We start from the raw sequence: 17,578 nt of genomic DNA on the forward strand, positions 1-17,578 counted from the left end.
GGGAAAAAAAAAAAAAAAAAAAAAAAAAGTCTAATATAACTCAAATCAACTTACCAAACTCAAATGAGCTCAAACCGTACCGGATGAGTTTATATTGGACTTTTTTAGTCACTAGCCGAAAGAGTTTATATTGGACTTTTTTAGTCACTAGACTTTTTGATTTGAACACTCCTAAGTGTTGTGTTCGAGTATTTCACTGGTAACTCTAAGTAGTCTATATTTTAATTGTCTTTTGGTGACTAGGAGAGCTAACATATGGTAAGATCAGGGAGTGGCGCTTGTCATATCTCAATGGTTTTTTGCTAAAAAAATCTTTCATTATCTCCTCCCAGGGCTCTCAAAAGTGTAGTAAATCTCTAAAACTCCGTTTCTATCTTCTCAAAATATGTTTGAAGAACTATGGATTAGAATCCAGAACCTGTTTCTAAACTTCATAAATTAACGAACAAGATTACAAGAACTCACAAATTTCCACTAAAATGTCTCTTTAATATATATTTTAATCTTATCAATTTTGTATCATGTCATTATAATTTATTGAAAGATAGAGAAAAAGGGGAGGGCACACATAATATCCATAGTTTTGCCCGAGTACCAAATATTCTAACTCATGTGTATGCAAAAACTACGAAAATAACTCATTCTCATAGTCGATCCTCCAAACCTTGTACCAAACAAGGAATACATAATCGCTTGTCGATCCTCACCCTTACTTCCGTCCTCGTACCTTCAATTCAAACGACCCGAAGGATAGCGTTTTAATATAGCTCACCCTTCATAATCAAAGAATAAAACACTCATCCTCATGTTAATTTTCTTGTGTATCCATAAATTAAGAGGACTCTGATGATCAACACACATCCAAATAACCACCAAGAACAAATTCAAACAGCTGATCCTTTCAAAAAAGATAAACACATATCCAAACATTTGCTGCAATGATTTTAACTATTAGATATCTCTCCCTTCATCAAAAACCTTCAAACAAATTCATCTCTACCATAACAACTCATATGTACTGCCAGCCAGAAAGAACACAGAAATGAGGATAGGAAAATTCACATGAAACAAATAGAGTAATTACCAAGCTTAAATATGTAACAAAGCAACAAGAACCCTGTAAAAAGTGTTCACAGAGGCAAATATTTACATGCTCAGACAGCTAAAGGCACAATTGTGGAGTAGCACGGTGCGATAATATTCAAATAGAACAATGCCATGATTCTCCGTTTCTCATTTCATTAGGAAATCCTTACTTAGCTAGCAAGGATTTAGTAGCAGAAGCCTTTCCCATTGGTCCATACATAAGGATTCCTATGGTAGCATAAATGTCAACCCTACAGCATCTACACTAGCAGTTACCAGAAACTCGAAACTCACCAATGTACACTAATGTGCTACACAATAAGCCAATGGGATTTTGTGTATATATATATATGTACATGAGAGATGCTGAGGTAAAACAGAGTGATGAAGAGAAATTACTCATAAAGTAACTACTGAGTATCTATCACATTTTGGGATGCTTTTGTTCAGCTCTTTGCGAGTTCCAACTAAACCATTTCAAATTGCTAAGCCATCCAAACTGAATTGCAGGTTGGTGAGGGAGAGATTGAAGCTGAATCAGATGCCTTCTATAAGGAATTAGAAAATTCTTCAGACCTGTCACATTTACACAGAACATGTTTGGAGTGATGGTAGTGAAAATGATTTATTTATAAGTGAATTTCATATAATCGTTTTAATGTTTGGCTTTACTCCTTCAAACAGTGTTCATATGATTAAATTTGATTTTGAATGATTAACGACATGTTTGGGAATGATTTTGAACATGACAAAACTTAACCATTTCAAAATCGCGTGGTGTGTGGAAATGTGGCATACAAGAATCAAGACACTTACAAAAGACAACCCAAATAAGTGAAGCTCGGGCGTACCTGAGACACACATGGTTCGATAAAGAGTAGCAATATGAGCATCTCCCTTCGTAGCCATATTAGGCCTTTCTAAGCACTCGAGAAACGCCATATCAGCCTTCAACAACTCTCCTTGACTATGAGTGTCATAGCCAATATCATGGCAATAACAGCAGAAATCCAGCCAATCAATTGGTCGTTTATCCCAAACGAGAGACCCATTGTCTTTCCCACTAGACCAATTTGGACCACAGTAATGTCCATAACGCGGAAACAGCTGAGAAAAAAACGCTCTTACACCAGTATGCCATGGAACTTTACACACATATGGCTTGAACCGTAAAGGAGCTTCTCCATCACGGTTCTCAGTTCGTCTACCACGTTTCACTTGCCTTTTCAAGTTCCTATTAATAGTTGTTTTTGCTAGAATGATATCTCGGGAATTGGCATTATCTTCCCAAGGAAGAAACGAAAGAAGGGAAAATCCCCAGATCCTGAAATCAAAACGAGTATTTTGATGGCCTGGCTCCCCAATGGCGTCGGAAGATTTAAGGATTGGACCCAAATCATTGCTTTTTTGGGCCCAGAACCATGGAAATTTATGAAAAAATTCCAAGTTCATTGTCAAAATCTCAAGAACTCTTGGCCAAATCACATAAAATACGCACCATAACAAACCTGCCAATCATAAGAACATCAACTATCAACGTCAAATCGTCAACCCCTTCAATATTATTGCAGTCACCACTAGGTTAAAAAACCGAACAGAAATCACAAGAGAAAACAGCGCAACACCTTAAAAGCAAATTATCGCGATGCAGACGAAGAATCCATAAGAACGGTAACATATTCAAGAATAAAATTCGAGAAATCAGGAAAATGGTAGTAGGCTTTGAAGTAAAATGTGTTAAATTCAAATTCCAGTCCAGTTTGGGGCGACAAAATAGGGGAAAATTAACAAGGAAACTTGCCTTCAACTTGCGCTCTTTTCTCGATAGCCAAACAGATTAAATTACAAAAGGTAAATGAAAAAGGATAAAGATTCTCGAGAGCCAAACAGATTAAATTCCTAATGGCCAAAAAGTAAATGAAAAAGGATAAAGAAGGATGAAGAATTACACACAGAATCCACGGAGTGAGGAAGAGAGTCGAGGGAATCCGTCCACTGCCAAAGTAGAAAGAGAACCAACCAGAGGATAACTGAAAGAAAATTCTAGGTCGAGGATTTTCCCGAGAAAATGTTGGTGTCCATTGAAAATTTGTGGTTCCTTTGAGATTATCCCGTCCGTCGCAAACCGACCACAGTCCACAAGATCCACCACCACAACTCCACAAGTCATCGCCATCTACTGGACCAGCAAGCAGCTGTAATTATCAGCCCAACTCCAAAATCCTGCTTTAATTTCTCAAACAAATTTTATAAAATAATAAATTAAATCCAACTCAAATATATTTCTATTCAAAATTCCTTAAATATTAATGGATAAATTATCTATTTATTTTTTTTTTAACATTGAATTAAGATAGAAGAAAATTCACTAAATAACTCGACTAAAAAAATTTATTTATTTATTTAAAATTAACTGAGATCAAAGAACGAATCATTCTTAGGCGTGGGCTCCTAACTTAGATCGTAAAATCTCACATCGGTGGAAAGAAGATAAAATATTCTTTATAAGAGCGTAGAAACTATATAAATAATATTTGTTAGCGGTGAGCTTGAACAGTTATATTAACTCAAATAAATAAATAATTCAAACTAAACCGTACATCAGATAAATATATGGAGATTATCCGCCATAATAATAATAATAAATAGGATTTTTTTAGTTTTGTTAAATTTATTTTAATAGTTTTTGAAAGTTATAATATAATTTTAAATTTTAATGGGATAATTCAAAATTAAATATTATATTTTAAAATATTAATATGAGTAGGTGGTTTAAAATATATATTTTTTATTAAAATTTTGAAAAATAATATTTTGAAGTTAATGGAAGTAAATATAAATCAATTAAAAATTATTTTATTTAGAAAAAGGGAATATAGCTCTAGATTGTAAGAAATATATGAGCCAAATAAAGAGTGGGACCCACATAATTACAATATCCTATTTTTAGTTTAATAATTATTTCACTCGAAAAGAAATTGTAATTTCTTTAGGTTTCATCGGTATATATTTGATTTTTTTATAGTTAAATTCAGAAAATAAAAAACTATATTTTATAATTTTTAAAATTTACTCCATTTTAAAAAATACGGTAAATAATATAATTGGTAAATATATAAGTATACGCTTCGATTTAAGATAAAATAAAATGATTAGTTAAGACATTATATGGTTGGTGAAAATAATTTTTTTTAGTTAAATTAAAAAAATAAAAAATTATATTTAATCATTTTTAAATTTTACTCAATTTAAAAAAAAAATACGTGTAAATAACATCACAGGTAAATCTATAGGTACACGTAATAAATTTAAAATAAAATAAAATGATTGGTTAAGACATTTTTTATCGTTCATGAAAATATTATAACAAAGACACATTCGTCTTTGTCAACTTTAATTTTGTTTGTACGTTTATTTCATTTATGTCTTTAAACTTTTTAAAATAAATTTTTATTTTTTCTTTTTGCTCCTTACTTTTATCATTGCTTTCAACAAATGAATCACGTGAATTTGAGCACGGATACTGACATGTAAACACAAGCATGTATTCAAGTCGATATGTAAGACGAGAGTTGAATAGACAAAAAATAAATGACACGACACAGTAATATACTCGAGAACGTTGAATTAAAGTAAGTCTATTTATTAATTCGAGTCTAACCTTAAAAAAAACAAAAGAAATAGCACGTTAGCTCCAATTATAGTAGCCAATCTAACCAATAGCTCCTTCCTTTTTAAGTTTCGACAGCTCTTACTTTTCTTTTAAAGATGGTCATTTACATAATAGAGCCAATTATGCTGAATTAATCTATTTCAAATTAGTAATTATACAACCCAATATTTAAATATGTCCAAATTTTACTCGTCGCATTATTTGTTAAATAATATAATTAATCATTATAAATAACAAATATTAAACTGGTGATGAAGCTGACAATGTTACCATATTTGACGTATATTTAAAAATGAAGAAATATTGAAAAAATACCATATTTATTTGCTAATATATTTATAATAGGAAGATTATATAAAAAAAAAATAGACAGTGAAAATACAACGTTGATAGTTGAATTAAGAATTTCAAATTTTTTACATGTAAAAAAAAATTCGACGAGTAATTTTGATAGATTTTAAGGATCGTGCCAAAGAGGCTACTGAACTCGTGAATCGTTGTTCCATTCCAGTAGATGAAGAGTCAACTGTGGGGTTGACAATCAACGTTCTCTTGGAGAAGAAAGAAGCGACCTAAGATTCTCACATCGGGTAAGTTTGATCTTTTTTGACATCGTTCTAATCCATCCAAAAAGGTCAATCGAACAAAATTTAAGAACTCTCTCTTTTAGAGCCATCAGATTCTATCACATCTTACTACTTTACTAATCTCAAACTACATAATATAAAGAATACAAATTTTAACATACAAGAAATTAATCTAACAAGTATTTTAAAACCATTTTATTATTTATTTTCCATACTTAATTTAAATTTATAAATATTTGTAAAAAAATAAATAACATTACAAATAAACTGTACCATAACACAGGTTTGAATTACAAGTTTAACAATTAAGTCGGTATATTTGTATATAATATAGTTTATAAAATTTAAAAAATGTTTAATAGATTTTTAAAATTTTAGTTTTATGAATATTTAATTTTATATTCCACGAATACTATTTTATTAGATATAAAATTAAAATTTATATATAACTATTAATTATATATGTATATATATATTTTTAAAAAGATGTCTAAGATGTTGCTTACATAATTGAAACTCTTTTAATTTATTAATAATTTTTTAAAGTCGAATAAGTTTAAAATACATATAATTTAAAATTAAAAAATAAAAGAGAATTACTTTTTCCTAAAAAGAAATAAAGGACTCCTTTTACAGGTCCCAACTCTTTCCATTTAAAATTAAAGACGTATCTCAGCCACAATCATATCCTCCGCCCACCATCACCGTTGTCGTGGTATACTATCCTACGGCTGAGATTTACTTTCCAGTTTCCTAAAAATCTATCAGCACGTCAATTAGCGTCACGTTTCCCTCGGATCAATTACATCCAATAACAACGAGAATCTTATTTAGATAAAATGAGCTTGTCCGCATTGGATCATTTTCTTCATATTATTATAATTTTATTCTGGAGCGCTATACGACGAGCCTTCGAACATTGAAGGGAGGAACGCGGGGGCATCGTCCAGAGACTATTAAGTCCCGAAGGACGAGAACTGAAACTCGTCTCCTTCTCTTCGAATTTTCCGGCCATAAATTCATCACATATTGTATTATGACATCATGGACCCGCCGGTTCTCCGCCGGCGCCGACTCATTCGGCGTTTCATTTCGATTACGGCAACAACCGCGAAGCTTGGCTGAGGTTTCTCACCTCAGCATTTACAGGTACGCTGGTTTACGATCTGGTTGCGGATGTATAGTTCTACGGGCGCCGAAGCACCGGCGGCTACAGGCGGCGGAGCCGTCGGCAGCGTGGGATCGATCGGAGAGTGGAGAGGAGGATAGGGTGAAGCCTTGTTCGTACGCAGTGGGAGGGCAGAGGGTGGAGGATTTGGCGGAGGGGAATAGCGGCGAGATCTTGGAGAAAATTAGGGCGGAGAAATTGAGGAGAAGTAATCGGACGGTGGAGATTGTGATTGCAGCCGTGTTAACGGTGCTTTTCGGTGTGGCCAATCGGGTGCTGTACAAGCTTGCTTTGATTCCCCTGAAGCACTATCCGTTCTTCCTCGCACAGCTCGCCACTTTCGGGTACTTGCCGCCATTTTCTCTCCACTTTTTTCTGCTATTAATCAGTACCACCTAATTTTTCTTCAATTAATTCAAACATAATTACCGTCGAGTTTATAGAATATTTCCGATATCTGAATTTAATGCTTAGATTTGTGGTTGTTCTTGAAGTTCGTTAGGTTTGGTCATTTCTGGCGATCGATCAAATTAAAACCATCATTGTTTTTGCCCTTTAGTTTTCCAGTCCAATAATTGAAGGGGCTGAAGAACAATGCGACGGATGCTTCCTATCCCACGGTTGTTGTGATGGGCACATCCCCCCACACGCCTCCATTAAATATTTTCCCCCCAATTAATAAAATTATTTCATCTAAATTTTTAAAACTTTCCATAATATTTTTAGACATTCAAAATTAAATAAACCCTAATTTTTACTATCGTTTTTTTTAAAAAAAAAAATTTTGGCGGACAATAGTTAGTATTTTGTAAAAAAAAAAAAAAAAAATACCACTTTTAAGAGTATAAACATTTTGTCTAATTTTTATATATATATTTTAAGAGTATTAATGTTATTTTTAAAATATGTACAGCCTATTAATTAGTATATGTTATTAGTATGATTAGTATATGTTATTAGTATGATATTACGAGGGTACTAATAAAATTTTTAAAAGTTCAATAATATTTTTCAAATCTGTTTGAAAATTTTAATTTTTTTTAAAATTTAAGAGTATTTCTACAATAAAATATGTACCGTTTTATTTTTTTTAATAGTTTAAGAGTATTTTATATTCTTATTTTTTAACTTAAAATTTTTAAAGTATTATATTGTAACAAAATTCCTACTAAAACTCTGTAGTTGAGTAATTCTAACCAATTAAAACGGGGGCGGCTTGAAAATAGGTGCCTGGATTCCTTCGCTCACTCTCGATGCATTTCGTCCTTTCATTAATTATGATCCCTTCAACTTTTTTTTTTTTTTTTAAATATTATTAAATTGTTATAGAAGTCGTTGTGCATTTGTTCATTGTTGGAGAACGTTTGCCTAAAGGTCAGAATTTTTTAAGTTTCGAAAAAGAAAAAAGGTCATATTTTTTGTTAGTGGACATATTCTTTATGATCGAATCGAAGGGATTGCGAAGATTCCATGAAACTTTAACGAAAGCTATTATGGGTTTACAAAAAATGAAAGAAAGAAAGGAAAAAATTATTATTTTTTTTGTTCGTCTTTAGAATTCATAGACTTTGAAGGTTGACAGAGTGGGCACATATAATGGTGGGGCCAGTTGGTATGTATATCACATATTATATGCCCCTTGTTAATCATCAAAGGTGAAACGATATCGTTTCATATTATCCTTTTCCTATATGTACTTTTCCATTTCCAAGTCACATCCAACAGTCTGTGGCGAGTTTTGCTTCTTTCTTTGTGGTTCTGAGAATGACGTATTCGATTTTCGCTTTTCATGTCAATTTCAAATGCTATTGCTGCATGTTATAGGAAGGAAATCCCCATCTTTTTTTATTACTTCATTTGCTTTCTGGTCCCCCAATTAACATAGTTTTATCATAGTCTGCCCCTCTTTTCCTCTTTTTCTCTTTTTTTCCCCTCCCTTTTATCTAATTTAATAAATGAAAAACAAAAAATTGATGTATATCTTAGTTTGTTCATTTCTGAGAAATCCGTAAAGCCCATGATAAGCATAGAACAAATTTGCCTTTTCATATTTTCACACTAAAGATTATAGCTCGACACTGATCTTGAAGATGGTTGGGAGGGAGTTCCATATTTTGGCTAATTTAGGGAATCATTATGGGTTTATAAGCAAAGAATATATCTTCATTAGTATGAGGTCTTTTGAGGAAACCCAAAGGAAAGCCACTAGAGTTTATGCTCTAAGTGGACAATATCGTACCGTTGTGGAGAGTCGTAGTTCCTAACATTGAGCCAGTCCATTACCTTATATGAGCCAGTCCATTACATTATATAATGTAATGCACTCAGTTTTGAGCTTTACTGCATCATACCCACATTTTATAAGTTTAAGAAACTCAACAAATCCGACTTTTTTCTGCTGATTATCATATTAAGGCTGCTGGTTCATTGCATTTGGATTAAATTGATTTCTTTCAATTCTAATCTTTTCAGATATGTAATTGTATACTTCTCCATATTGTTTATGCGCTACCACGCTGGCATTGTTACGGATGAGATGCTTTCAATGCCGAAGGCCCCATATCTTGTTGCTGGTCTCTTGGAAGCTCTTGGCGCTGCGACAGGGATGGCAGCTACAGGTAATGCTTTTTCTTAATAAGTCCCTCACTTCTGCAATGTTCTTATTTTTAAGATATCTATGTTAATTGTATATTAAACATAATTTGGTCATTGTCTATTGTTTATTCTTTATTCTTGATTGAAATGGAGGACTTAAAAGATTAAGATTTGTGATTAATTCAAAAATTCATTTAAGATATAACATTTGTGTTTTAATAGTATGTCTGCACTCATTCAAAATGCTTTTTAAGTATATCATTTGTAGTTTAGTGATTAATTAGCATTCATTAAAAAATGCCACTTCAAGTATATGATTCACTATCTGTTGTTTATAATACTTATTTAAAATTCCTTTAAATTATAATATTTGTGTTCAATAATGTATTAAGTACTTAGCCACCATGGGTTGACCTAGAGGTCAAGAAAGATCATATAAATAATAAATGGCTTAATAAGAACGAGTTCAAGCCATGGTGACTACTACCTAAGATCTAATAGCGAGCGCATGAGTACATGTTCACTACTTATATACGAAATATATAATACATTTGGATAAGTTTAGCCCATGTTTGAACATATATAAATGAAATAGTATTATTGGATTTTTCTTTTTTGAAATGTAGCTAAGATATCTGTAATATGCAAATAAATTATGAACAAGGCTTTTAACTTTTAAAAACAAAAAACAAAATCATCATCAAAAGCGGCCTAAATTTGTTGCATTTTTCTTAGTATTTTCGGATGCTAATTATTTATTGAGTCAGATATGGCATCTGTTATTGTTACAAATTTGTAATTTGAATTCCTTTCAACTAACTCGTTATTTTCCTTTGATCAGCCATTCTTTCTGGTGCATCAACTCCAATTTTGTCTCAGGTAAAGAACAGCGAGCATTTCCCCCTTAATATTAAATCTGTTTCTCGTTTCAAGGACTGCTTGTGCTGAATTAAGTAATGGTATCCCAATAATGGAGCACGTGCGTTCTTTTGATTGGATTATTAAACAAACAATAAGCATTCTAGTTATCATGGTTCATTTTGTTTGCAGACTTTTCTTGTGTGGCAGATTCTCCTGTCAATTATTTTTCTTGGGCGGAGGTACAAGACCAATCAACTTTTTGGGTGCTTTCTTGTTTCCATTGGTGTAGTCATCACCGTGGCGAGGTAATTTTCATTATCGGCCATTAGTACTTCTTCAGGCTCGAAATAACAATTTTATCTTAATTGTTCATTTCCTTTAATTGTGAACGAACAAGTACTGCGGCTAAACTTTGAGACAGTATTTCTAAAGCCTACGACCGACACGACTTACTTTTCTTTAACTGATCAAGTGATGTGCTAAGAAGGATAAATTCAAGGTGGAGAGAGGGATATTAATTATTTAAAAATATTTATGAACTCTTTTGATAAGTGAAGACTTTGCATGTTGCATTCATTGCTGGGACTATGTTGTTCAATGTAATATCTAGTTAATGATGATAATAATAAAATCTTGCAGCTTATTGGCATTGAAGGTCTTTTACTGATGGGTCAGATAGATATCTAGTTAATCATGTAACCTCACTGCTTACATGATCTTGAATTTCTAAATGGAATCTTGTAGCCTACCGACTAACTTCTATTAACGACATATTCCTAAACTAAATATGGACTAGATAGATCTCTTTTTTTGAATAAGAAACAATTTCGTTGATGATATGAAATTACAAAAGAGGGCAGTGCTCCAATCAATGGACTACACGAAACCTTTCCTATTCGTGAAGAGGGGAGTTATAGCATAACTATTGAGCTATCTGATAGTGTTGAAATCACCACCCAAGAGGCAGTAATCGGAACATAAATAGGAAAGTTCAGTGAGTTCTTCCCAGAATTGTTGTTTATCCTCTTTTTTTTTTTTTGTGGGTCCAATATGCCTGTCAGCCAAAAAGAGGATCCATCAGCAAGTGAGTTGAGAAGAGTTAAAGAAAAAACACCTTTAGTGATCTCTGAAATCGAGTAAGCTGGATCATCCACAAGATGATGATTCACACCGAGACTCCTATGGAATCAAGCACAGTCCATCCAACATCATTGCCACTTCAAATAGATTTGATGAAAAAACGATCAACGCTAGCAACCTTCATTTCTTGGAGCATAACAATTGAAGGATTGTATATGATAATGGCACTTTTGATGAGCGTCCTTTTCTCGCCATCACCCAATCCTCTAGCGTTTCAGGAGAGAATAATCATGTAGCATCAATCGACCCACCCATGTTTTTAGAAGAGGAAGGTTTGTCATAGTTTAATTTGGATTATAAACTGTTTCCTCTGTTGTTTGCTAAAGCTCATTCTTGTGCATAATCCAATCATAAAGTTAGACTTTCCAACGTTAGATTATACAAACATAGGTTCCCGAACTAGCGAATAGAATTTCGACCAAAGATGTTTCCTTATTCTATTAAGTACTTACTTTTTGTTTCTATAGTTGGATGAGTATTCTTCCATCCTTAGCATGTCTACATGATCATTCTTAACTATTGATGCATGGGTATGCTTTCATCACTTTCATCTGGTTAAGCAGGCAGAATTTTTGCTGTCACCACTTTGCTTGCACGAATTATGTTGTAAGATCATACATTCTGTTTTCCCAAAAGTTTTTTTTGCTGGTCTGTATCTGCAGTGGTTCCAACGCTGGAAATTCCCTGAAGGATGCCGGTATATTTTGGAGCATTTTGATGATAATCTCATTCTTGTTCCAAGCAGCTGATACTGTTTTGAAGGTAGTTTGTGGCAAAATAATAGTTGGTTTCCCTGTTGAATTCGCCTGTTGTTTGTTTAACAATGAAAATTTTTATATGTAGGAAATCATCTTCTTGAATGCTTCCCGTCAATTGAAGGTAAGAAACAATTATCTGCCTGGTTAAATTTTTTTCACTTTTTTAAGAAAGTTCTATCTAGTCTGGTCATTAAAATCAAGAGTAGAAAACTGATTTGTAAATCTATCTTTTATCTGAAGATTAGACAGAAAACTGGCCTTATGTTTAAACCAATTTAAAAATGCTTGCTGCTTGAGTACATTTATGCATATTTCATATAGTTGGATTATCGATGCGTCGATCCTTAATGATTGGAGTAAAATTCCTATTTGAATTGCTTCTGTGCAGGGCAGGACGATGGACTTATTTGTGGTAAATTCCTTTGGATCTGCTTTCCAGGTAGATACATCTGTTTTTTATCCCAAATTTCTTTTCTTCTTTCAATTGTAAATTGAAGATAAGGAGTTTTGTTTCATGTCAAATGCAGTCAATTTTCGTAGTGGCTCTCTTACCATTCCTGTCGAAGTTATGGGGCATTCCATTTAGTCAACTGCCAAGCTATCTTAGAGATGGCACGGCCTGTTTTCTGAATTATGGTACTTTAAGTGGTAGGTTTGTCTTCATCTCTCATATGTTTCAATTATGGTTCGTTCAAGGGAGCAGAGAATTGATAGTTTTGCATGATGATGCGAGCTTGGACTTTCAAATGCGGTGTTTTTTTAGACACTAAAAGGATTTCTGTTCACAGGATGTGATGGTGCACCACTGCTACCTCTTCTTTTCATTCTTGTAAATATAGGGTTTAACATTTCATTGTTGCATCTCCTCAAGATCTCATCAGCTGTGGTTTCTTCTTTGGCATCCACTTTTTCAGGTACTTCCTCACTTCTCTACCCATCCTCATGTTACTTTTGCTTATTCTAAACAGTCCAACAGCACTATAAGAAATTGAAAGCATTTCTTATATGTTCTTGTAACAGTCTAAGCTCACCACCAGCAGATATTGTCTTCTTTGGACTTTTCCTTTCGAGTTTTCCCTCAAGGTTTTTAAAATGCATCTACTAGGGAGGGGTTTCCACACCCTTATAAACAATGTTTCGTTTTCCTCCCTAATTGATGTGGCATCTCACAATCCACCCCATTCGGGGCCCAACGTCCTCACTGGTACTTGTTCTCTCCTCCAATCGATGTGGGACCCCCCAATTCATCCTCCTTTGGGACCCAGCGTCCTTGCTGGCACATTGCCTCGTGTCCACCTTCCTTCGGGGCTTAGCCTTCTCACTGGCACATCGCCCGGTATCTGATTCTGATACCGTAGATATTGTCCTCTTTGAGCTTTCCCTTTCGGGGTTCCCCTCAAGGTTTCTAAAACTTGTCTATTAGAGAGAGATTTCTGCGTCTTATAAAGAATATTTCGTTCTCCTCCCCAATCGATATGGGATCTCACAGTTCTTCTCTAGTAAAATCTCCATTCATTTCCATGGGGAAGTTGGTCAATCAACTAAACTGACATGTGCAAGTTCTTCCCCTAAATAAGGTGGAAAGACATCTTCGAAGTCTGTATGCTGAATTAGCCCTGTAATCAGCTCTTTCAGCCACGTCTAATCTTCAGCCAATCTTGTTATCTTTGTGAAAGTCCCCATCTACTGGCATGTTCCTTGTAGTTTTTCTCCATTTACAAGTTACTCCGAACGTACACTTCAAAATTCAGCAATGCCATGATTCACCTTTTCCTTTCATTCTCGTATATCTTTTCATTTATTTATCGTCAGTAACGTTTTCATTTCCCCATAAACAGTGCCAATAGCAGTCTATATGTTCACCTTGCCTCTCCCATACATCGGCGTCGCTTCTGCTCTTCCGAAGGGGTTCGTAGCTGGAGCTGTCATTCTCGTTCTGGGATTGCTCATCTATGCTTGGACACCATCAGGATCATCAAATCCGAACAATGCTGCCTCCCACGCACCAATCACTTAAAATTGAAACAAAATATCAGCTTATACACCGTTGCCACGAAGATGCGCAGTGGAGCTCATATGTGCTACAAGTAAGAATACTGATTTTAGTGAGCAAGAACAACTCGTTCTTCCTGTTCTCCTCTTTCATTCTTCCAATAAAAGGTTCAGTCTGCATTGGTTAAGCTCCATGGCTTAACCACTCGAGCATTGGGTGCAGATTTCCTTGATGAAGTAGAGGGTCATTTGTAAGTTCATTAGCTTAGCATCATTGAACAGAAAATTTGATAGGCATACAATTAGTGAGCTGGTGATTTCTGAAGCGCAAGCAGTTTAGGGATAATAGACCTGAGAGCTGCTGCGGTGTAGGCACCACAATTTTCCATTTGTGTAGTGGGCTGAGGTTGGGAAATGAGGGCCTTGAAAACTGTGTGTAAAGTAAGTCGTTTTGTAATACTAAATCAGTGTTCTATACGTGAATTTCTTGTGGCAGTTAGTTTGTTCCATTCAATCTCAAAACATTTTCGATTCATGTGCGATAAATTCAGATAAATTCAGTCATGTAGCCACAAAAATTAAGAACTCAATTTTATCTTTCACCATTCATAAATATTTTACCTAGGCATATAAGTTATTTCTTTTCTTTGCTTACATCACAATCATCTTGAAAAGATCCAAAATAATAATAATAATAAAAGGTCTCTTCTACAAAAATAAAACTTTGGGTACTAATTTTGACGATTTCTCAAAGAAATGTGTACAATTCAATATTAATACTAATATTTTAGAACAAATATAGACGTTTTGATCGCAAAGATATGGCGGTTATAACAATTACAATAGTACCAACAATATCGAAACATTAGTGTATATAATAATAATACCCCGAAAATTATATGTACATATGTTATAAATATATCACCCCTCGGATAACTTACCATTTCTTTATATATAACTCAAACTTTATCTACAAGCACAACCATACATAAAAGAGACCTCATCTATTGATAATATGACGCCATACCGATAGGGGCATTGCTCTACTGTTTCTTGCTACTCTCTATATCCCAGAATGGTCCACATCTTCATCTCCAACTGCAATTCTCTGTGCTATACGACGCTGATGTACATGGAGTAACGCCCCGTTTTGAATCGATGAATTGCTTCAGTATCCCGAAGTCCCACCTGCTTGTAATGCCTGGGGATCATTCTCTACTGAAGTGTTGAATTGGTATGCAGACCTTTAAATTTAGGTTCCAGAATCAAAGATCAAGTACTCTCGTCAAGAACAAGGTCAGCAGGGTCCCCAATCCAAGGGCGTCCTTCCCTCCACCTGAACCTAACCCTTACTTTTCCATTTGCATCAACGCCTACTACTTGCCCTTTACTAGCATGAGTCTCCATTCCCCATCCCCATCTAGGGATTTTCAAGCCTTCCCGAAACCTCACTGCATCGCCAACTCTAAACGGTCTCACCTTCTCCACCTCCGAGTCCTTGCACATCCACAGCTGCTCCATAAAGCAGAAGGCGACCCAAAGCTCCCCACCGTCCATCTTGTGGATTATCCCAACACTTCGACGAGAAACTTCCCCCCAATGATGTACAGGCATTACAATAGATGGCTTGACCTTCACCCAGTCTCCAATGTTGAGTTTCTCTTCCTCTACCAGGTCGACTTCAGATGGATCAAGTGTCCATGGCTTTTGAGCAGATGGAGAAGATACTTTAATTTTGCCATCTGCATCAATTGCTGTTATAGAAACAATGTTGGCATGAGAGTGGCCCGACCACCCGAATCGTGGACTTGGTACAGACGTCTTCACCTTCACACGCTGTCCTATGTAAAATCTGTCTGTCTTTTCAAGTTCTGAAGTGTGTCCCACCCACAATTCCGGTTCTCTACAGAATCCTACAAGAACAGAACCGTCCCATTCATTTTCATGATAACTCAATCCTTGAACAACACCAATACTCCCGGCGGGCAAGGATTTCCGTCCTTCAGCATCATCTTTTAGTTTCACCCATTCTCCCACCTCATACATTTGCTCTACCTCAAAATCTGCAGGATCTCCTCTCCACCATCCGGACAAGCCAAACAGTGAAACTCTTATTTCTCCATTAGCATTCACAGCAGTCACAACACCCCTTGAATTGGGATTAGCTCCTCTCCATCCCCATCTCGGTTTAGCCAATCCAGCACGGAAATGCACATACTGGCCAATTTTTATGGGAGGAATTTTTTCCACTTCTGTGCAGTGTACAAATAACTTTCCCTCATGAAAACAACACGCCAATTCCAAATAAGAGTAATCTTGTATACTGTAAACTACTGCTATATTTTCCTTCCCATTATTGTTCGATTCATAATTCGATTTTGTTCCCAAACATTGCTTCATTCTGACCCAGTCACCTACTGCCAATCCTGATAGCTTTTCGGCGTCACCTGGAGCAACTCTCCATAGTTTTTTCTTTCCAGATACCCTCACCTAAAAATTAAAAATAAAAATAAAATCAAAACTTTTAAACAACATTTTAAAGTGTATCTCTTTCTCTAGTAATATATACTCCAGGATAAAAGTGAAGTATAGGAACTAACGTTTAAAGTCCCGTCCATATCAATTCTTTCAGTTTTTCCTGAAGAGGCTGGGGTTTCATCTGACCACCCAAGTAATGGCTGAGTAACAGACGGCAAGATGTGAATTTCTTGTCCCACTTCAAAAGGTGGCACTTTCTCGATGTCTGTGACAGAGCAAGGGAAAGTTTTACGCCTGAAGCAAAATGCTACATCCACATCTCCATCCTCTTCTAAGGAAAAAATTATTCCAATGCTGCTTCGAGGTACATCATCCCACCCATATTTTGGAGAGGGTACAGATCCTTTCACCCTAACCCAATCACCGACCTGTTTGTGCAGAAGCAAAAAGAAAATCAGGTGACAACTCATGCTTCATTCAAGTGCCAGTGTTTATAAGATGCCTTTCCCGAAAAGAAAATACCTTAAATTTTTCCACCTTCTCCATATCAGATGGATCTACTTTCCATGGTCCATGCCGATTTGGTAAATCAATTAATAAGAGACCATTGCTTTCAATATCACTAACTTTTCCAACGCTATTGTGCGTCTCACCATCCCAAGGAAATCTAGGTTCAGATATAGAGCGTTTAACGCATACTTGGTCTCCAATCTATACAAAAGTAAAACATATAAAGTTCACTATGGAGAAAAGAAATGAGTCTCAGGTTATAGATTTAAACCACACTAAAACTATAGGAAGAACGACTCACTCACCTTGAAGGGGGCAACAAGTTCAATCTCCTCTGGTTCACATAGCCAAGGGCTAGGCAAATAGCAGAATTCTATCAGCAAACTACTGTCTGGTCTGATACCATACACAACGCCAATACTGCCTGGGGTTACAAATCCAAAGCCATGCTTCGCATTGGGCGCGGTATAACGTACACGGATCCAATCACCAACTTTGAATTCTTGAAGTCTTTGAAAATCTGCAGGGTCTGCTTGCCATCCTCTGGATGCACCAGTAAATCCAATTCGTATAATTCCTTCTTCGTCATCAATATACAACACAGTTGCAATGCTATCACGTGATTGTCCAAGCAACTTAAACCTGATAAGAATTACGTCCACACTTGATGAAACCCTTTTTTGTAATCAATGTTTCACTGATAAAAATAAAAAAAAAAAAAAAAAAAATT

General features: G+C 35.1%; 3 protein-coding genes across 3 annotated transcripts in view; 1 reads left to right on the forward strand and 2 right to left on the reverse strand.

Moving 5' to 3' along the window:
• Nucleotides 1-1,158: 1,158 nt before the first annotated feature.
• LOC111459833 lies at nucleotides 1,159-3,277 on the reverse strand. The gene is made up of 3 exons (XM_023102910.1): nucleotides 3,040-3,277; nucleotides 1,938-2,594; nucleotides 1,159-1,662 (listed from the first exon to the last, which is right to left on the reverse strand). The coding sequence occupies exons 1-3, from the start codon at nucleotides 3,260-3,262 to the stop codon at nucleotides 1,511-1,513; spliced, it is 1,032 nt and encodes a 343-aa protein (XP_022958678.1). The 5' UTR covers nucleotides 3,263-3,277; the 3' UTR covers nucleotides 1,159-1,510.
• A 3,105-nt stretch (nucleotides 3,278-6,382) lies between these two features.
• LOC111459488 (protein CLT1, chloroplastic) lies at nucleotides 6,383-14,395 on the forward strand. Its single transcript, XM_023102415.1, has 10 exons — nucleotides 6,383-6,858; nucleotides 8,987-9,132; nucleotides 9,951-9,988; nucleotides 10,160-10,275; nucleotides 11,773-11,872; nucleotides 11,954-11,989; nucleotides 12,257-12,307; nucleotides 12,396-12,516; nucleotides 12,657-12,782; nucleotides 13,707-14,395. The coding sequence occupies exons 1-10, from the start codon at nucleotides 6,383-6,385 to the stop codon at nucleotides 13,883-13,885; spliced, it is 1,389 nt and encodes a 462-aa protein (XP_022958183.1). The 3' UTR covers nucleotides 13,886-14,395.
• A 273-nt stretch (nucleotides 14,396-14,668) lies between these two features.
• The window catches only part of LOC111459486 (E3 ubiquitin-protein ligase KEG-like), a 12,869-nt gene continuing 9,959 nt past the window's right edge, over nucleotides 14,669-17,578 (reverse strand). The window contains exons 13-16 of the mRNA XM_023102413.1: nucleotides 17,154-17,490; nucleotides 16,861-17,049; nucleotides 16,461-16,766; nucleotides 14,669-16,350 (exon numbers count right to left, since the gene is read on the reverse strand). Coding sequence (XP_022958181.1) covers nucleotides 15,133-16,350; nucleotides 16,461-16,766; nucleotides 16,861-17,049; nucleotides 17,154-17,490 — 2,050 coding nt within the window. The 3' untranslated portion in view covers nucleotides 14,669-15,132. The remainder of the gene's footprint in view (nucleotides 16,351-16,460; nucleotides 16,767-16,860; nucleotides 17,050-17,153; nucleotides 17,491-17,578) is intronic.

This window comes from Cucurbita moschata, unplaced genomic scaffold, assembly GCF_002738365.1.
Source record: "Cucurbita moschata cultivar Rifu unplaced genomic scaffold, Cmos_1.0 Cmo_Scf00022, whole genome shotgun sequence".
NCBI lineage: Eukaryota > Viridiplantae > Streptophyta > Magnoliopsida > Cucurbitales > Cucurbitaceae > Cucurbita > Cucurbita moschata.